Source organism: Pseudorasbora parva, chromosome 4 (genome assembly GCF_024679245.1).
Source record: "Pseudorasbora parva isolate DD20220531a chromosome 4, ASM2467924v1, whole genome shotgun sequence".
Taxonomy (NCBI): domain Eukaryota; kingdom Metazoa; phylum Chordata; class Actinopteri; order Cypriniformes; family Gobionidae; genus Pseudorasbora; species Pseudorasbora parva.
The window spans coordinates 42,913,076-42,935,400 of record NC_090175.1 but is presented as its reverse complement, the minus strand read 5'-3'; the positions used below and the strand labels follow the sequence as shown (position 1 = coordinate 42,935,400).

The 22,325-nt window shown below is 36.3% G+C and overlaps 1 protein-coding gene across 1 annotated transcript in view; it reads right to left on the bottom strand.

The window, feature by feature from the left end:
• si:ch211-197n1.2 (EF-hand calcium-binding domain-containing protein 6) overlaps positions 1-21,093 on the bottom strand; it is a 51,236-nt gene extending 30,143 nt beyond the window's left edge. The window contains exons 1-12 of the mRNA XM_067442781.1: positions 20,544-21,093; positions 19,422-19,516; positions 14,549-14,649; positions 14,398-14,475; positions 14,169-14,312; positions 10,116-10,253; positions 9,874-9,995; positions 9,269-9,411; positions 8,989-9,185; positions 5,106-5,213; positions 4,620-4,685; positions 2,423-2,533 (exon numbers count right to left, since the gene is read on the bottom strand). Of these exons, the coding sequence (XP_067298882.1) occupies positions 2,423-2,533; positions 4,620-4,685; positions 5,106-5,213; positions 8,989-9,185; positions 9,269-9,411; positions 9,874-9,995; positions 10,116-10,253; positions 14,169-14,312; positions 14,398-14,475; positions 14,549-14,649; positions 19,422-19,516; positions 20,544-20,859 (1,619 nt within the window). The 5' untranslated portion in view covers positions 20,860-21,093. The remainder of the gene's footprint in view (positions 1-2,422; positions 2,534-4,619; positions 4,686-5,105; positions 5,214-8,988; positions 9,186-9,268; positions 9,412-9,873; positions 9,996-10,115; positions 10,254-14,168; positions 14,313-14,397; positions 14,476-14,548; positions 14,650-19,421; positions 19,517-20,543) is intronic.
• Between the last annotated feature and the right edge of the window lie 1,232 nt (positions 21,094-22,325).

Genomic DNA, 22,325 nt, shown 5'->3' with positions numbered 1-22,325 from the left:
TGAGCAGCTAAGCTTATACCCTACCCCCATTTGATGCGTGCACACACCCTAGACACACAAACACACACACACACACACACACACACACACACACACACACACACACACACACACACACACACACACACACACACACACACACACACGCACACACACACGCACACACACACGCACACACGCACACACACTAAAACCGCATGTCTCAGAGCTGCTACTCTAGCAGATTAAAATTCATTACCCTGTTCTATTTAAGAAACGTTTACATTGCGCTGGTTATTGTTGGTCATTCATTAGGTGGTTAGGGGAGTTCACATGGGTCCCCCAGGGTGGTCAGAACCTAATCCTCATATCCAACCATTTTAAAGCATCTTCGCACAAACACAAAATGTGAAGGCTCATTGCAAGAAATACATACCATATACAGTTTATTCCTATATTTCTCGATTTATTTGTTCCCAAGACAATCCATGTTGCACTTATCTATTGTGTTTTCAACACCATCAAAGTATGGTTAACCCTTTTTTTGAGAGTCCACTTTTGATATTTTAGTAACTATAAGTAATTTTGCAACTATGCCATTCCAGTCATTTGAGTATTATTCTGTAGTGGTGTAACTATATATCGTGTCACAATATATCGCAATTAAAAAATGAAACTGTATTGTGTAGTGTGTAGTGTGTAGAGTGTATAGAGTGTTAGTATCAGTACTAACTAATGTTAAATATAATTTAATATAATGCAATGGGGGAATATTTGTGGATCCCGATTATGCCAAATGTCTTAGGTTTCCAGTGGCCTACATTATTTTAAATATATCTAGTCAATGACAGAGTGCAAGCATATTTGTTTAAAATTTGTATTTTCAGCTTTTGAATCATGATTTTTTTTTTATTCTGGTGTCAACATTATCCTGTGCATTGGGTTACCAGCACCAAGTCCAAGCCTATTAATTTCCACCCCCACTGTAATACCAAATTTATCATTTTAATCATTTTAATCATTTTTATCATTTTAATCTTTTTACTGTATTTCTTGGAGTATCGCAATAATATCAAATCATGATTTCAGTATCGTGATATGTATTACATTGTGACATGAGAGTATCGTTACACCCCTATTATTTTGATATTCCTCCAATAAGTAACTTTGTAAACTACTTCAAACTTATTCTACTAACCCATCCTACTAATACTCTCATGAGATTTATTTGACATGAAATTGCAGAAATTGCCAAATGAATTTTGACATGAAATTTGACATTGTTACTTGTTAGTGAAATCTGTGGACTATGGAAACAGTGTAACCAATTTTTGAGTCCAAAGCATTCTGAGTTTGAATCAAAGTTTAGATATCTTATTCAGTTGATTTGGCAATGGAAAACTTTCAGTCATATCATTTAAAACTAGTTTAAAATAAACTGAAATTTGACTGACATGTTCAATTCTAGGATGATTGTTCTTGCAAATTAGCTTCAATCAGTCCACCAATGTTACGAATACACTTACACATAAGTTGTTTTATAGACCTGAACATCGTATATTTTAGGCTAGTGTTGGCTATTCCTTTCTGTGGCATCCTACCGGCCAAGCACAAAGACAAAAACACAAAAGCAAAGGAAGGGAAAGAACCAGCCCGAAGCATGATGTCATAGAGACCTAATCTCTTCCCACTTTCTGAATACAAATCAACTGATCAACTGTTGTAGTCATAAATAAAAATCATGTACACAAATCACTTACTTCTGCACAATATAATATCAAATGCTTTTCTTTTAAATGATGGCTTGTATTGTCTTGTATTTTTAAACTTAAACAGAGAAATACAGAGCATAAGAAGAAAGAAAGAAGCAAAAGAAGGTGTGTACTTTTTTTCTCAGAATTTCAGCATTTGGTCTGTAAAATACAACCAAATTAAAATATTTCGACATTTTAATTTTAAATAGGTAAAAACCAAGTAAACCTTCTAGTTGGAGACACAAATAGTAATACATTAAAATATTTTAAATATTTTATATGAATAAGAAAACAAGCACACCAATTTCCATTGCAATTGGAAAATTATATATATATATAATTATTTTTAATTTATTTTTTTAATTATTATTTTAAAAAAAATATATATCCACCATTTTTACACCATTTTAAGTTAATTACTTCTTTTTTTTTTTTTTTTTAGCTCTGTGGAGGAAAATGTTTCTAAATCACTTAGGTATCCTTGAAACTATTGCTAATTAAGGTCCCAAAACAATTTTTTTTTTACATGAAAGCTTACTAATTCCCTCTAATTACATTTGTAATATTTATACAGAAATACCTCTGTGTTAATTCATTCAGTTCTGCAATTTGATGACAACATTAAATAAAATATTTTAAAAAATTGTGATATGGCAAATGTTAAGCTACCCAGTTTCCAGGCTCTGTACCTGGTGTCAAAGGCTGCCATGAAGATCGGGTACTGCACATTTCCGTGGTGGTCAAGAGGGAGCCTGTCCAACAGCTGCTTAAACTGAGGGTCGGAAATCTCCAGGCCAAACCTGTGGAGAAGGTCAAGGGAAGGTCAGCACGAGATCACTGATGTCACCAGAGGCACTAGTCCACTCATCACGGCCGGCCAGTCCAGCAGGCCTTAAGCATACGCCACTCATTGACCCTCTCGCACACTGCAGAGTCAAGAGGTCATAAGGTCAACTGCCCTCTTCACCCGGGCATCGCACAGAGCTGGACACACACTGGCCAGTCAATCAAGGGATTAGACTTCACATACACGTATATGCACACCCTCAAATATTCACTCACACAAACTACAACCTTCACTCGCTCCAGAAAACACAGATAAAGACAAATGAACTTATCAAAGAATATGAATAAAAAAGTGAGATTGTCCTTCAGATCTGACAGAAATGGTCCACACTGAGTACAATACTACATACTTAAATAAAGAGGATTACGGTGAGGTAAGTGTGTTTTAAAGGACGGAGAGAAAAGACAGGGGAGTTTCAAACTTCATAATATGAGTAAATTAGATTCTCACTCAGTTTAGACTAATAAGGCAGGGTCTTTTTTGAAGGGGCATCAGTTTCAGTACGGCTTATTTAGTCCAGTAGGCACGATAACATCTGACAGAAAAAATACTTTCTAACAACTATTCATCATATACACATATCAATCTAGTACAGTTGTTTGAACTAGGGGCCTCAGCAAACTTCTAAGGGGCCACAATATGGCTTAAAATAAAGACAAACTTTAAAATAGCTGACATTGTATTTCTTATTTAATTTTAAAAAAATGTATTTAGGGACCTGGATTCTGAGTCTTAAAAAACCTTTTTATATAAAGGAATTTGAAAGTGTTTTCTACAAAAAAAAAAAAAAAAAAAAAATGGTTATGATATACTCTAAAATATTTTATTGGGTAAATTACTTAGAAATTGCAATTTGTGATTGCAAAAACAAAAGATAACTCGAAAAAAAGAACATTGTTACTGAAACTACAGTCTGGTGTCACATTGCATGTTTCTTGTGTGTGTTTTTTTTGCTAGATTCAGCCCGACGCAGTTATCATTTTCACGTCCAGAATCAAGTTGTTTAAATAGCAAACTCACGGCCATCTATTCGCCCATCTATTCGCTGGTCTGAGAACGAGGTGTGTTCAGGAGTATTGTATGGCCCGTTGCTATTTTGAGGCAACTGAAATCAGCTCGCAGTAGTTTTATTTAAAGGGCGCGTTAGTAATATGCGCCTGTTAGGCAGTGCACAACACACGTACACTCTGCTTATTACACACACAGGTACGGACAGCAGCACACAAACATTACATTTTTTATGTAAATAAAAGTATTCCACTTTGGAGAAACGTTCAGTCTTTCCACTCGCAAATTCCCCCATGTAAATAGCAAATTCGCCACAGCGCAAGCGCAACTGGCTTTAAAAGCGAATGGGAGATGAGATTCTGATTGGTTTATTGCACGTTACGCCCAAAATGGCTTTTAAAGTGAATGGGAGATGAGATTCTGATTGGTTTATTGCACGTTAAGCCCAAAACACACCCGTTACTCATAAAGAGGCTAGATACAACCCTTTTGGACCATGTACCTGTGTGCTGACCATTTTTTCTGTCATAAAACTAGCAAAAATTTGGATTCAGACCATGCACCTGCGGCATGTGCTTCACACCATGTGCTCAGATCGTTCAAATTAATTTTTTTATTTTATAAATTTGATTATTATTTGTATTGATTTATTTATTTTAATATATTGTCACTTCTTGTTTCTTGTCATTAACACCAGAAATATATTCGGAGGACTTGGAGTTCAGGCTGAGAACCACTGGTCTAGTGGTAAATCCGATGATAAATGCCTTTTGTGTCATTTTGATGTGTTTAATGTCACCAAATGAGAGTGCTGATGATGACAACAGGATTTTTTAAAAAAAAAATCAGTAAAGATGCCGAAAGAGAGAATCTATCAGACCATGTGAATGTGATTTCTGCCACAATTTTGACAAACAACTTCTGCCTACAATAATCATGCAGTTTTCCTTTTGAAGCTGCATTCAAACTCCATGAGATGTGTTCCATGAGAGACATGAAAATAAGAAAATTGTTAAAGATGAAAAATGTACCTGCTCTCCATAGCAGCTCTAAATTCTTCTTTACTAATGGTCCCTTTATTAAGCTTGTCAATGTTCCTGTACAAATACATACAAACAGAGAAACACACACATGCAATATTTGTAAATTAAATTACATTCTCTTCTCAAAAAGTATAATATACGCATAAACTGTAGGTAAGTAAGTGAATGGGCTTTTCTATCTCAAGAGAGATGCTTTTAGTTAGAGGATTTGGAGATGAAGGAGTTGTAAAGGAAACTCATTTGAGCAGAAGGGTTTCTGTGATGAGGTTCTTAGTATTAATTCAATGGTATAATTAAAGAGACCAAAAAAAAGTGTCAACCTATGACCCAAAAGTATTAAAACATCTTGTGTGTTAAAAGAGAGAGAAAAGATACCTGTTCTCAATTTAGAGGGCGCGTTAATGGGGTCTTGTTCACAAGGAGAAAAGAGGAGAAACAGTAGAAGGAAGAAAGAGAGAATGGGATTGTACTCACTGAAAGGTCTGGAGGAGAGAGAGGTATTCGGACTGAAACAGGCGAGTTAATTTGGCCTCTATGGCACTTAAAGAGGAAGCACAACTGAGCTTGTCATCAGAATGAAACCTACAGAAAGCAAAACATGGTGTATAAAAACATTTAATGTTCAAACATACTACAAATGACCCTGGAAGCATTTGATTCAAATAATGATGATCATAAAATAATATATAAAAAAATATATCAAGTGAAGTTAGTTCAGGCATTTTGGTTGCCAGACTGCATTATATATAATATTTTGTTATCCATCGTCATTCATAGATTGTAAAATGTGGCTTAAATGTCTAAATATACTTTTGGGGCCACTGTATATTGTCACCATGGTGAAAGGTTCTATAGGCCTACATTGTAACTGTTTTATTCATCCGCCAATCCTTTAAGCTGTGGACCACCCTAATCAAACCAAACACAGTCAGTCTAGGCCTAGTGTTCAGCAGCTGTTTACTGATCCCTGTGTGCTGGGTGACCCGGGGCAGGGAAGAACTATGGGCCGTAAGCTTGTTAGAAATGGAAAGAGTTTGACTACAAGGCTTTAAGATCACTTTCTCTGGATGCTTCTGTGTAATTTGGGCTCTGTGTAAGCAGAGAAAAGACTCAGAGTTTCTGTTTCCACACTGCTCTGTTACTGATGACAGAACGGAATTATCAACACTTTTCAGAATCTATATTGTACGTGGTAATGTCCAGGTAAAGTCCCAACATATGCAACACCATTCAAAAGTTTGGTGTCTGTAAGATTTGTAAAAGTCTATTGCAGTAATTTGAACAAAAATATAATAACAAATAGTAATGGCACAATAAAAAAAAAACATATATTTTAACACATTTTTTAATGTATTTTTTTCCCTGTGATGGCAGGAGGAGAGACCCCTGACATGAGTGTGTAAACCGCTTTGGGTGTACAGTTAGTACACATGAAGGTGCTATATAAATGCCTCATTCATTCATTCATTCATTCATTCATTCATTCATTCATTCATTCATTATTATTATTATTATTATTATTATTATCAATGTTAAACAGTTGATCTGCTTAATATTTATGCTTATTAAGCTGCTTAATATTTTGTGGAAACCGTGATACATTTGTTCAGGATTCTTTGATAAATACAAAGTTCAAAAGAACAGCATTTATTAGAAATTTATTAGAATACAGTGGGGCAAAAAAGTATTTAGTCAGCCACTAATTGTGCAAGTTCTTCAACTTAAAGGGTTAGTTCACCCAAAAATTAAAATTATGTCTTTAATTACTCATCCTCATATCATTCGACGCCCATAAGCCCTCCGTTCATCTTCTGAACACCAATGAAGATATTTTTGTTGAAATCTGATGGCTCGCCTTCATTGACACCAATGTCATTTCCTCTCTCAAGACCAATAAAGGCACTAAAGAGTCGTTCCAAAGCCCATCTCACTACAGTGACTCTACAATAATTTTATAAAGCAACGAGAATAGTTTTCGGCGCGATGACTCCGATCCTTCAAATATTCATATTTTTGTGTACTTTGTGCACATTTTTTGTCATCCTCAATAAACCCATTTCTTGCGTGATACCCCAAACTTTCAAATATTCCGATCTAATATGATTTCTGACCTGTAAGGTTGCCAGAATAATAATCCTACGCTGTTTGTTAATAGGCCAGAGGAGAACTGGCACCCCGACTGAGCCTGGTTTCTCCCAAGGTTTATTTTTCTTTTATGGTTCCTCCACTCGTTTTGGTTCCTTGCCACTGTCGCCAAGTTATAAAAACTAAAGTTTTCAACTAAATATCCAAATAAAATTAATTACTAAATTAACTGTATCAACTATATTACTCATCTGCCCACACACATACTGACACTAGGCGTTTCTCAATGTCAAGGAAGGATCCTCGGAAGCCAGAATTCTAAGGATGCCACGTCATCGACATCCGACGAAGGACTGTTCCAATGTCGAGGATCCTCGAATTTCAACCAAGGACTGAGTCCTTCGTTCGAAAAATATGTCATATACAGAAAAGGATGCATATGAGTAGCCTTCGCGCACTTCGCGTTCTCAAATCACCCACAATCCTATGCGCGCAGCTTCGCTATCTTCTGACGTTCCCGGAGTCGGAGCGTGAACGGGGCAAATATGCTTGTATCGGAGTTTGTTGATGGGAAGGAAGGAGGCGGGAACCGGCGAACGTTCAACAACTTTATTATAAATAATAAACAAAACGAAAGTAACACAGGGAAAACCCTCACGGGCGACTGCCCGCACACACATAATAAAACAATCCCTTTGCCGTGAGCTGAGACCGGTGTGGCGGCGATCAGCTGCCGCTCATTATCACTCCATCAGCCGGCTCTCACGGTCCCTCACCTTGCCACAATGCTTTTATTTACGTTACCAAACATTTGTTATAACCGTAGTAAATATACGTAAAGTTTAACGTTTAAATGCCAGTACAAATTACTACTGTATTGATATAAAAATATATACAAATGACGTTACACATAATGTTATTGATGGCCAACGGACCTTTTCACTGACGTAATGACGCAATGACGTGCACTTGCTAGCCTGTTCCATTTGCGTGTTCTTCGAATCCTAATGAGGACCCTCGCCTAGCCTCTGAAGGAAGTGACTTGGAAGGATCAGTCCTTCCAAGGAAGCATCCTTGACATTGAGAAACACCTATTATCACACTGACACATTGATAACATCGCTATTTCCTCCAGAACGACTGTACAGCCGAATCAAATTCTGTTGCAATATTTTCTTTCCTTTTTAACACTGTGAAGCTGCTTTGAAACAATCATCATTGTAAAAGTGCTATATAAATAAAGTTGACTTGACTTGACTTGACATAATATGATATCAAAATTAGATAAGTATTGGGCTCACAGATCACACGGGTAGGTAGTTTCACTTTGTGTGTGTGCATGCATGTGTGGATGACCTGTTCAGCCACCACCAACGACCATTTCTGACCCAGGAAAAACCCTGTTTGTGTAGGTGACCAAATACTTATTTTCCACCATAATTTGCAGAAAAATTATTTAAAAATCAGACAATGCGATTTTCTGGATATTTTTTCTCATTCTGTCTCTCATAGCTGAACTCATAGTGTACCTATGATGAAAATTACAGGCCTCTCTCCTCTTTTTATGTAGGAGAACTTGCACAATTGATGGCTGACTAAATACTTTTTGCCCCACTGTATAAAATGTACATTTGGTCAATGTAATCCATACTTATGAATTAAATTAAAAAATCATACTGACATTCACAATCATACTTTTGACCGCTGCAGTGTACAAAGATTTCCTGTTTTGTTTGATCAACACTAACTTTGTTTACACGCAAAATTAGGAGAAATATTCTGATATTAGACGCATTTAAACAGATTTTGTTTCATTTTCAGGTGTATGTGTCATGGAAATCTAGTTATATGATTGTCATATCCCAATTAATTCTGGTAATTCGAAATCCGAATAAAGCAGCTGGCTTCTGTATTAATCCACCTGAATATGAAATATGTATTTATTTATATGTATCTATGCGATTGAATCACTGTCATTGTGAATGCAGCTTAAGACATGCACATCATTTCCTGATTGAATATTGAAGATATCCTCTATTTTTTATTATAATTTATTTTTGTAACTTTGAAGGGTAACAGAATATACTCATTAAAAACATTTAAAAAAAATATATTCTCATTTATATTCTTAAGAATAGAACTAAAATATGAGACTCCTGTAAATGTAGGCCAGGATGTTTCTTTTCATGTTTTTAAAATCTTAGTAAGCAAAAATGTGAGATATTGTGAGATATCAAAGCTCAAAAGGATATTGCTATGTTGTAAATCTTACCGGTGTTTTGGGTTGGAGATGATCTTGTGAGTAATGCCATCTGAACTTCTGTCCTGGAACGAGCGCAGGAAGTTCAAGTACCGCACACAGCCCTTTTTAAGCTTCAGACCACACCGAGACAGAAACAGACCCAGGTGCTCTCTCTTCAGATGCAGGCCGAACTTCCCTAACACCTGCACAAAGTCTGCACCCCTCACCTGCAAACAGAACACAGACAAAATTTACATCAATCGATTTGATAAACCAGCCTGTTTATGAAGTCCAATTCTGTGTTTGTTACCTTCCCGCTGTTTTCGGGATCCAGTTGATCAAACTCTGTTTTCATCTTTTGAACTCCTTCTCTGAATCTGTCCTTCAGCCATGTCTCTATGGCAATAGATGTGTGACGCTCCTCTTCTGCTTTAGAGAGTGTCCTAGCAGGAGCTGCAGTGAAGAGGAAAGCATGACAGGAAATGATGTATTCGATAAACATTTAAAGTCTCTAATGACAGGTCAGGATTCATTTAATCTTCCGATTAGTTCAAATTAGATCAAGCAAAGACTAAATCATTAGTACCATAAAGAAACAGAACCACAGCACCCTCTATAGGTCAACTGTTGCTTAAATACACATCAATATACAGTAAATTGAAGCTAATTTTTCCAAACTTTGTTTGTTCCTCTGCTTCTAAGACAATTCATACTATTGAGCTATAACAATTTCAAAGAATAATTTTAGTACAATAATAATTTAACTTCTGTTCACTTTCGCTTATGACTGTGATTGGACTACTCTTGAAAAATGTGATTACTTATTATTTTGTAAATTGACAGCAGAGGATACTTTATGAAGCAGAACAATTCAGCAGTACAAAATCTATATTAATGGCCAACAGGCAACTTTACCTTTTGTGTCCTCAGCTTTAGTGTTGTAGTTTTTCTCATTATGGGGTTCAATCCTTCTGCTCAATCCCAATTTCTTCAGAAAAATAGTCTGTTTAACTGCGCCAAGTCCATCCATATCTAGCCTGTTAAAAAACAAGAAGATGGACAGAAAATTCAATTCTAAAAAATCTCTGTAGTGATTTGATGGCATATTTCATATCAATGCATAAATTAATGAATATATTTAACAAATGAATTCAAACCTTCTCCATAATTTTTCAAAATCAGGATCTTTCAGGTGAAGTTTGAGCTTGTTGAGAATATTTCTGAACTCGGTGGCTGAAATCCAGCTTTCAGTAATATTGTCTGATTTACACAAAAGCTCTACACACTCCAGAAACCTACAGTGTGAGAAATGGGTTCACAATCAGGGAAAACAGCAATATGGAAGATCCTTTTTCATGCTGAAGCATTATTGTTCGAAAGTTTGGGGTCATAAGATTTTTTAAATGTTTTTGAAAGAAGACTTTATGCTCACCGTGCCTGCATTTATTAGACCAAAGATACAGTAAAATCAGTGATACTATTATTATATTAAACTATGTATTAATATTGAGAAATATGTTAATATATATATATATATATATATATATATATATATATATATATATATATATATATATATATATATATATATATATATATATATATATTTATTTATTTATTTTTTAGCAAAGCTACATTTTCAGAAATAATTCTAATATGCTTTTTTTGCGCTCAGGAAATCATGATACATTTTTGGGCAGGATTCTTTATTGAATAGAAAGTTCAAAATAAATATTTTGTAAGATTATAAATGCCTTTAATGTCACTGATGAAGTGTAAACAGTCTTGCTAAATATGAGTAATAATATTAGAAAAAAAACTAGTTCATCTACCTAAAATATTTTAATAGTGTATGCTGTGACATTGGTATCATTAAACATTCAAGATATTGGCATATTGAAAATCACCTATTTGTTTATGTACTATTCATTTATAGAAGACTGTAAACATTTAAATAGACGATAGCAGCTAAAATAAAATGTTTTGATCATTGTAGTAGCATATTTCCTTTTGTGTTTTTGTATTTTCATCGCTTTGGAATTATAAGGTTCTATCTGACAATTTGAGTTATTCACATATTCTCATTCTGTGAAAACTTATTTACATTTTGTGATGTGTACATTTTGGGACTTTGGGACTTCTATCTAATATGGAAAACAAAAACGCTGATGCTCACTATACCTCAAAACCGTTTAGAATGCAGATATAACCCATAAAGTGGCGATTTGTAAGTTACAAAAATAAAGTTATAGTTATTCATTTTTATCAGAGGGGGTTAGTTTTTTTGTGAATTGTGGGGACTTTCCATATGCATAATGAATTTTACACTGTACATTATATCCCCCTACACGGTCCCTCCCCCTAAACCTACCTATCACAGGAAACATTCTGCATTTGTGATACATTACAAAAAAACATCATTAAGAACATAATTTATGAATCCGTTTACATTGTGGCTGGTCCCCACAATGTATGATGATCTCAGGTTTTTATTACATTGTGGGGACATTTGGTACACCAAAAAACACACAAACACACACACAGTGGTAATCATACATATGAGGAGGAAGAGAGCAAGGTATTAAAAGCTTATCTTTATTATGCCCCTCCAATTCTTCCACTTATTCTTTCTTTCTATTTCCAACCTTTCTGGACCCATAAATCCGCCTTTTGGGCACTTTTTATGCGTGCCACATTTCTTTTCTTTTCCTGTTGCTCTTTCATCTTTATCCCTCTCTTGCTGTCTTTTTATTCAGCCCTTTTCTTTCCCTCATCCTATCTTTACCATCTCTTACTTGTACTCTCATAATCAATGTGTCTGTAAGAAAGAGAGGGAAAATGTGTGAGATTAGTCACAGAGATTTCATCCCTTTTTTTGCTCACGGCTGGAGTGTGTCTTGGTCTGACCAAGTCTTATGCAATCAGTACGACACACACACACACACACACACACACACACACACACACACACACACACACACACACACACACACACACACACACACACACACACACACACACACACACACACACACACACACACACACACACACACACACACACACATACACACACACAGAGACACACATACACGGACGTAGACGCAGATGCAGACGCAACACACACACACACACACACACTCCAACCAAACTTTCACACTCTTGCACACTCCCGCTACAACATCATTGTATTCCATTGCTGTTTTAAACAGTTAGATACAATAGTGGCACTAGCAGAGAAAGAGAAATGGAGGGGGTGGCAGAGCAGTAATCTGCTTTGCCGATCATCCTTTTGCTCTCTCAAAGTGTGAGCAAAATTTAAGTGTGAGCAGGTCACAATCTCTAGGCTGGACGCCAGCCGAACTCAGCCCCGCCCACAACATCTGAGCTCGGGCAGTTCGGTTCAGAGGAGAGATTATGCCCGAACAGAAACTGTTTGAACCACTGAAATTGTCAGGGCGGGATTTAGACGATGATGGAATGATGATCAACAATAACAGTAACCATGCACGTCATCAGAGGCGCTTGTGTTGAATTTGTTCAAATCCTAAAAGTAGAGCTTGTTCATTCACCTTCACTATTTCTCTCTGAAATGATGATCATGTTGGTAAGTACTCTGTGTATTATTAAACTCTTTCTTTTACAACACCTGCAAAGATCCTTTAATCACTGTCAGAAAAAAAGGTAAATTTCTGTCACTGGGGTGGTACCCTAAGGTACAAAACTGAAAAGGTACTAATATGTACCTTTAAGGTACTACTATGTGCCTTTAAAGTACTAATTCACACTCTTAAAGTACTGATACGTACCTTTTAAGGTACTAATATGTACCATTTAGGGGTGAGTAAGGTACAAAGATGTAACTTTTCACTGTTGTACCTTAGGGTACCGCCCCAGTGACAGAAATGTACCTTTTTTTTCTGAGAGTGTTCCAGTGCGTGTGCAGACAGGGTTGCCAGTTTTTACAACTAGCCTTAAACAATAGCTTCTCTATAATAGGTGTGTGTGTGTGTGTGGGGGGGGGGGGGGAATAAGAAATTTAAATTAGAAATTAGAAATTTAAATTTCTAAATTTAAAAAAAAAAATGTTATTTTGGCAAGGTTGCCTGCTAAAATTTGTATTCCTGTGTCTATATATATTGCATAATTCAGGTCACTTTAACCCGGGGACATGTAAAACAACCCGCAGTAAAAACGCACAAATCAAATGAGAAAAGTATGACATTGCTTCTATACAATTGTTCAATAAACAAGTTACTTTACACTTTAGACACAATGGGCCCTATTCTATTTTAATGATCTGAGAGCATGTTCTGAAGCATATGCCAGCAGGTTCACTTAGGGTGTGCCCGAATCCACTTTTGCTAGTTTAACGATGGAAAAAACCCAGTGCATTCATTGTCCAAAAGGGTTGTAAGTAGTCTCTCAATGAGTCATGGGTGTGTTTTGGGTGTAACGTGCAAAAGAAAAAAGAAAAAAAAACGGAATCTCATCGCCTATTCCCTTTAAAAGCCAGTTCCACTTGCACCATGGCGGATTCACTATTTACATGAAAGCATTTGTGAGCGGAAAAACTGAACGCTTTTCCAGAGAGGAATCATTTTATTAAAAAAAACATTGTGCACCATTGATTTTAGACCAGGTTTTTGTTGGTCAATGGCGCAGTCTATTTCAGTTGCCTCAAAAGCAAAGCGCCAACAATGCACCTGAACACACCTCGTTTTCAGACCAGAATGCCCATGGACGAAACAGATGTGCACGAGTACATTTGCTATTTAAACAATGTATTCCTGATAACTGCTGTAAAATGTAAAAATAACTGAAAACTAGGCATTTGGGGACTTGATCCATTTTGCTAAAACTAGCAAATCAATTTCATTGCTCTTGCCGTCGCATTGCACTCGGTGTGTGACAGGGCCCCTTATTTTAGATGCGTTTTTGCCTATTTTACTAAAAAACACTTGTGAAATATTTTACTTGAAAAGTATGCTTATACTATATTTCTTTAATATTAATGCTATTTTTCATTATTCAATTATCTAAACTGTTTTTATGTTGCTTTTTTATTTTTATTGTGATAATACAGAATTTTTATATTCTAATTTTCACTGTCCCCCAGATGAAAACAATGCATATATTCAATATGACAATAAATTGGAGCATTAACTTCAGCAAAAATACTGTAGTGTGTCAAGACTGCAGAGATCTCACCTGCTGCGTGCAGGTCCTCTCAGCAGGGCCAGTGTCTGAGGAATTGTGAGAGGACCAGCAGGGTTACTTTTATAGGAGTCTGGGTCTTTCAAGGCACCATAAAACTCATCAAAACTGATAAGGACTCTGTTAGAGAGGCGCAGACTACACAGAAAGATATGGTCAATGTTAGACAATGTTTTATAGCATAACAAGTGTTAGTTTTGAGAGTTATAATAGCATTACTTACCGGAATAGAAGGTCTTTCAGCTGTTTAGCTGGGACCGGCCGCCTTAGGAACTTTGTAAGGATTTCAAGTAAAACAGGTCTAGGAAAAGAACAAACCATAAGAAAATGTAAACATTTTCTAGATTTACATCTGTGTGTGTCTGTGTTTTCACCTGTTGACCAGAGGTTTGCCATCAGGGTGGTTGTTCTTGAAGAGGATTTTGAGTGTCAGAGCTCCAGTAGTTTGAATGCGCTCTTTTAGCTCATCTTCCAGCTTTAAATGAAAGGATGAAATGGATATATTGGTTAAGTGTAGTGTCTGTATTTATTTATTTTTTACATGAATTATAAAAACCTCCAACTGCAACCCTTGCACACTGCTGCACAAACCAAAATGGACATATTATTGATGCAAGACGAATAACAGAGAAGAACTCAAGGCTTTATGCTGCATTCACGTACTGTCGAAAATGTCTTACTTCCTACTTCTGGGGTCGTGATTACGAGCTTGTTGCATTCAAGTGCTTTGTTGTCGGAATGAACAGGAATCATGGAGGACACTATGTTTATTCTTGCCTATTTATTGGGACAATCTTATTAAAACCAAAATGATATGTAGTATCACATGCACTGACAAGTGACAACTATAAACATTTACGATGGCAGATTCTGTCATTTCAGTCATTGCATTTCAGGCAATATTTGATGTGTATAAAAGATGCAATAGCCTACGTTTCAAATTATTACTCATGTATGTAAATACTGTATACACTACATTAACGACAAGACTAGATTAAATAATTATACATTTCACAGCAGTTCTCCCCGCCACCATGTTTAACGTTTATGGCACACCCATCTAAGGAATTTGGGTATCAAAATTATTTCCGATCTTCCGAGTGGTAAACACGACATCAGAGCACTTTTGGTTTTACCTTGGATACTCGTATTTACGATAATTCCGATAGCAAGTGAAGGCAACATAAATATACAGAGGAAAGTAATCAACGGAATAGGGGACAGGTGTGACAATCAAGGACTATGGCAACTAATAAATGACTGACCCTGCGTCTCAATCAGCTCCCTAGTTCACTAGTCAGGGCACGAATCAGGACATAAGTCAATGAGCTGACTCCCTGATCAGTGCCCTGACAACTGAACTAGGGAGCTGATTGAGACGCATCCTAGGGCTGTGTCTGAAATACCCCCCCATACCCTTAAATAGGGCAATAATTGAGGGGACAGCCATTTGTGGTGGTGTCCGAAACCATAGTGGACTTACAGAGTGCACTCATTCTATCCCACAATGCACTGCAAGAACAAGTGTATAACCGATGTATGCTCAATGGGCTGATTCTGAAATCGCCCCCCAAACCCTCATTCACTATTCCCTACATTAGTCAACTAATATAGTTCACTTGAAGGGGTGAATGAAAATAAGTGAGGGAATTCAGACAGCCGTTGTAGGTACATCGGCTGTACACACGTTTTTGCAGTGTAATGTAAGATTGAATGAGTGCACTCAATAACATCCACTATGGTTTTGGATACTACTACAAATGGCTATTCCCTCAAATAGTGCCCTATTTAAGGGTATGGGGGGCGATTTTGGATTCAGCCGTAGGGAATCCCCATAATTCACTGTGGAGGTCGCACTCATCAGAAGATGGCATCGAAAGCTGAATCATCCCTTTTTCAAACCTCTGGTCCAATGTGGGTACAGCGTAATATCACAGGCATAAATTCCTTTTAAATTAATTATGACATTGTTTAATTAAAGTTTATACATGCCAGTGTCCATAAAGGAGATCAGTATTGATCTTTTCATTACTACGGTTTGTAAAGTTTCAAACGTTTATTAAACGGCAAACACAAATACAAAAGCAACAGATGCACTTAGTTTCCGAATTAATTCATTGCCATTTAATCCTTCAAGTGGACTATATTAGTTGAGTAATGTACATAATAGTAAATGAGGGTATATTCGAATGAGAGTGATTTCGAACACAGCTCAGAACTACAGCAAAACAGTGACAATCAGTTCCCGAGCTTGTGAATAAGTATGTTGTGTTCACAAATTCAGCCACTGGTAGGCTAGTAAATGACACTAGTTCTCTACTGGGACACTGATTTGGACATTGATGGGACACTGTCCTCATTGTACAACATCATTACTGGTATTTTTAAACAACATTAGAGCTGATATCTTTCTGACATTACTTGTAATGTTATGTAAAGTACATTAAATACTTTGCCTGTTATACATATACAGTACGTGCAACACAGCCATTAATGAATTATAAAAGTTAGATTATGTTCATTATCTGTCTAGTGACGTATGTTTATGCTGCATTATAATAAAATAATGTTTTGTGTTTGTAAAAACATATATCACGTGTTCTTATCTGTAGTGAGTTGGCTTAAGTTTTGCGCTCAGACTTTTGTTAAGAGCCTCGATGCTGTCAGCCCTTTAAAAAATGACTAAGGGAGCTGATTGAGACGTTTTTTTTTTGTTTTTTTTGCGTACAGACGACAATGTTATCAAAACTATACCACTTCACATGGATCCGTAAAAAAAACGACAAAAAAAATCTGTATTATGCATGCCAGGCCAGTAATTTCAGGCCCCTAAAAAATCCCTTGTTGTGTAAACGGCCCCTAAGACTAGAAACTAGACAAAACACATGAGTACTCTTTTTTATTTTTTATTTCCTCTCTGAAGATTCATATTTCTGCAAAATTATAGACTGATCACAGAAACTCTTCAAAACTCCATGTAATATCTGAGAGATAATGTTTTCATGTAATAAGCCTAAGATTAGCGTGCAGATTCATTTGAAAACTGCACTAACTGAAAGATTTTAAAGTAGGCCTTCTGATTGTATTAAATATGATGAGTGACAGCATTTCAAGCTTCTTTTGTGAGTGTGATGGGACGGAGGGGTTGAGTGTTCATCCATACACCCTCTCTGACTCTTGTGACGGGTGTGTGAGTTTGTGTGTGTGTGTGTACCCCCACTGTGTGACTAAGGCAGCTCTCGTGACCAGGCGGAGTCGAGGGGGCCTGTGTGCTGGGTTCAGTCGGTCAGACAGACAGGACCCCAGGGATAAGACTGGCAGGGTTAATCACACACAACACCCCCTCTAGAAGACAGACACCTGCAGATTTGCAGGACTTTCTCTCTCACACTCCCATTTGCACATATACTCCCCCCTTCTCCTTCGCTTTATTGCTCTTTGCTAATATCTCTCCTGGGTAAACTCGGTTATGCATTGGTGTTAACCACTGAGCTGCAGCTGAGATTTTATCAGTTCTTGTGTTTTATTCTACATGGGCAGTAGCTTTCATTCTCAATGGGGTAAATCCAGGCTTTGATGTTAAAAAAAAGAACACAGGCCAGTAATACTGTCACTGAGAGGAAAGCACATGGGGATACTTGAGAATATGCCTGTATTAATGCACTGCACTTAGAATTAAACTCTGCAGAATGATACTGTGAATGCAGACCATGCACAATGGCTCTAAAACATATGTTAATTAAAATGTTTAATTGCATTAAATAAAATATTAAACAAGGTTGCATCTGCAAAAAAAAATCTTAGCTTCAATTTTACTTATCTTATTATTCTTATTTCACTCCAAATTCACTTATTTTTTATTATTAATATTATTATTTTTATTTATTTTTTGCCATAATTTTTAATCAACTGGTCCATAGATGAAGTGGATGTATGAAAGTCAGATAACCCATTTGCAATAATTAAAAATTGGCTTTCGAAAGAAATCCTTATGGGCACCAATGCTGCATTTATTTGATCAAAAAAGTAAAAACAGTAATATTGATGAATATACTATTTAAAATAACTGTCTTCTATTGGTATACATTTTACATTTTAATTTATTTCTGTGATGGCAAAGCTGAATTTTCAACATCCATTACTCCAGTCTTCAGTGTCACGTGATCCTCCAGAATTAATATATTGATTTGGTGTTTAATTATTATTGGTGCTTAAATACTAATAATGGTCCTTATTATTATTATCCTCAATGATATCATCGTTAATTATTTTTGTGGAAACAGTGATTATTTATTTTTCTTCCTAATTCTATGAGTAAATACTAATTATTTCAAATGAATGATATTTCACAAATTCACAATACTCCAGAGTTAAAGGAACGGTATGCAAGCAATGGTATGTAAAAAAATGTATTTTAATAAATCATAAAATGGCCCTGAACGGTATGTAAGAAACGGTACGTAAGAAATGTATTTTAATGAATCATAAAATGGCCCTGATATGTCACATTAAGAAATCATGTTAATTTCAAATAATTATATCACTGACAACAGTAGTCCAGCCAGGATATTGTCATTTAAAAGTTGTTGTTGCAGCCCTCAACTGATGTTGATGCTAACATGTTGTGTTTTGGCCTGAAGCTCCACCCTCCACCTATCTACCAATCACAAAGTCAGTAGTGTTTCTGCATCCGGGTTGCCAGATCTGCTCTAGTAACCACAGCTGCAGATACAAATGTTCCTGCTGGATCCTGCAGCCTCTCTGGCAACCTCGAGTCAGGGGGAGGGGGAGAGGAGATAGTGATTGCAGTACCTGTTTTGGCCACATTCACATACACTTCCTTTAACTTTAACTTAACTTTAACTAAGAGACTTTTAAATTAAATTAAATGTAAACAAAACAAACAAAAAAAATTATTAATCCAAACCTTTTACTGGTAGTGTATTTGTCTTTATTTGCAATAAAAAAAAGTAAATTTATTTGATTGTATAATGAAAAGCTAACCAATTATTTAAATTAAATGTAAACTCAATTATAAATTACATATTTGAAAAATAAAATTATATTTTATCATCAAATTTAATTACATTTATCATCATATCTGCCCCACAAACCTGTCTCTAACATAAGTGTTTTGCAATACAACATCACCACAATATGAACACTGTACTTATTTTTGGATGTAAGTACATAGTAGTTAAGGACACCTATTATAAAGTGGGACACATGAGTAAATGTGTGTAATACCTGATCCGTTTGATCTGACATCCATGGAGCAGAACTGGAGTATGTTACATGAGAAACCCTACTAATGGATCGATTCTCTGATGCCGTCCTGTGACCTATACCAAACACACAAACCAGACAAACATGCATACAAATGACTTCATTCAATACACCAATTAAGCTATTTACTTTAATGGGGGAACAAGTTAAATAGCAAAACAAGTTTCCAAGCTTGATTGTCATGAAAATATGAACGCAGAATTATGTAAATAATTACATAATTACATTTTTTTTTCGGATCCATACATGGTTCTGAAACAAGGTCTCTGAAACTGAGTGAGAAGTGATAGGCTACTCAAGTTTTGCTGACCACAAGACCAGTGGTTTTCAAAGCTGTCCTGGAGGCACCCCAGCCCTGCACATTTTGTGTGTCTCCCTAATTTATCACACCTGATTCAACTCATTAGTAGAAACTGCAATAACTAAATTGGGTGTGTCTGATAAGGGAGACATTCAAAATGTGCAGGGCTGGGGTGCCTCCAGGACAGCTTCGAAAACCACTGCAGACAGTTCAGTCCCCTGATGAGACAGCGCCCTCGTGTGGTCGCATACGTGACAGCCTGAATATTTTTGAAACTAGTGGTTAAGCAAGAACGGAATGAGTAAATCTATATGTTCTTGAATGGACATTCTTCTACAACATTAAAACACAAGTCAGTTTTTTTTTCGATGTTTACTACAAAATGTGTATAGGCCTAATATTATGATCAAAAAGACTCACTTCAATAAACCGACAAGTAGCCTATTAGCCTGACTGAAAAAAAGGGCAACTTTTTAAAATATTTTATTTCAGAAATGAGACGATCAGTCTACTGCATTTAATTCCTTTTCTGTGGATTGAATGTATTTCTGTTGTTGATTATCTTATAAGTTGGCAACTGACTGGTGAGTTAGTTGCCATAAAATCGTTAACGGAAAGGATCAAATATACAGTCATTATGTAAAATGTCAGCAATTTATTGTCCTCTCTGTTGCATGTGCTTAACGTTACGTTGATTTACAGCCAGACCTCCATAGTATTACATTATATCACCAGCTGTAAGTAGTAGCTACAGCCCATACTAACAAACTGCAGTGACTCACGGAAGGCAGTTATGGCTTTATCCTGGTCGTGGATACCCTCGTCCCCTTCAGGGATTTGCTCTGGGATATCTAATCCTCCTCTTTTTCCTTTCTCCATCAGATAACTTCTATCACTTCTGCTGCTCTCGCTGCGAAAAGCAGAATCCAGGCTCTCCGTGCCTGGAGACTGGGGTCTGGTTCCTTTCTGTGGCATCCAGCATCTCTGTTCTCTGCCGCAGTCTGTGGAAAAACCCCGTAGAGAGATGAGATCTGGATCTCCAAGCCTCGATGAAGGGTGTTGAATGGCCGGGAGCCGCACAGAAGCCACCGTGGACATCCTGAACTGAAATGTTCACGTTCAACTCTCCCGGAAAAAGCCCTTTTCCAAAGTGCTTTACGCACTAAATAGTAGAGATTCAATTAGAACTAAATTGCGCATCTAACTTCGCTTTACAATGGCTTAAATGTTAAACGTTTCGTGTTGTACAATGTTGAAGAACTTTTATGAGAGGAAATACCGTCTGCCTACTGTTTCAATACAAAAAGAGAAGCCAAGTTGCCCTTAGCAACAGCAAGCGCTCGCGCCAAGGGTTGCAGGTTACGCGGGCAAATCTCAAGGGCGCGTGATGTTCTTACAAGAGTGTTTTACATTAATTTAAATAAAGACATAATGTGCGTATTCTAAAAAAAGTAAATGTAATGAATCCGAACCCAAGAAAACATTTTGAAATGTTCCTAATCGTTTTCCAAAAGGAGGTTTTGTCAGATTTAATTCCCTTTTGGGGTCCGTTTTGTCTCTAACAACCTAACCAGTAATTTAATTTAAATCTTAGGCTACTTATGAGGTTTTATTATCAAATTTTATTTTAAGCGGTCAAATACTGCTTAATAAATACTACTTGTTGGGCTAATGTACTGTATGATTCTTTGTTATGAAAGATATAAGGGAATGAGGCGCTGCGTCTAATTTGCATATGAATGTGTTATTGAAGCAACATGCAATGAAAAAAGATGTGTAATAGGCCTAATTGAAGTAATAATTGACAACATTTTCATAATAATATAATATTTCATATGTATTTGCGTATTCACTTGTGTCTCCTTGATAAACACGATTTAGGTCCTGATATCCTGTATGAAATCAATGCGCTGTTTTTTAACAGAAAGTCATGTTTTGAATACAAACTCCATAACATTTTCCTGAGATGCTGATTTATAACAAACACTTTGAAAATTAATCTGATTTAACTGATAATTAAAATACTATTATATTTCCATAAGAGTGCTAAATTTGATCACTAAATTAATATCAATCATTTTAAAGACAGATGAGAAGTTGTTGTCCTGGTGAAACAAAAAATGTTTGCCATCTGAAAAGCCCGGAATGCGCTCTTTACATGACATCCAGACTTAAAAATGTGTATGGTGTATGGTCAGAGAAATCCACTAAAAGATAATGTCCACCACAATGGGCAAAAGTCTATTACTGGGTCTAAAAGTCTATTCCATATTACACAGTACGTCACACTTTAAATTCTAAGTAAACCCACCTACACCTAGGCCTACTTGATTTAACTAAATAAAATGCAAACATCCTCAATAAGAGAAACAAACACTTGTCAATCTGGCATGTTTATTAATGTCTGAGCATAATATTCCAGCTTCAAGGGAGAGAGAAAGCGAATAAAAGAATTATAGGCTAATCCAGTGACTGAGGAAACTTGCTGGCACCCAATCAAACTCATTGTGTTGTTAAAAAAAAAGAGTCCCCCACATTGTTTTTAGTAACATTCAAAACCACTT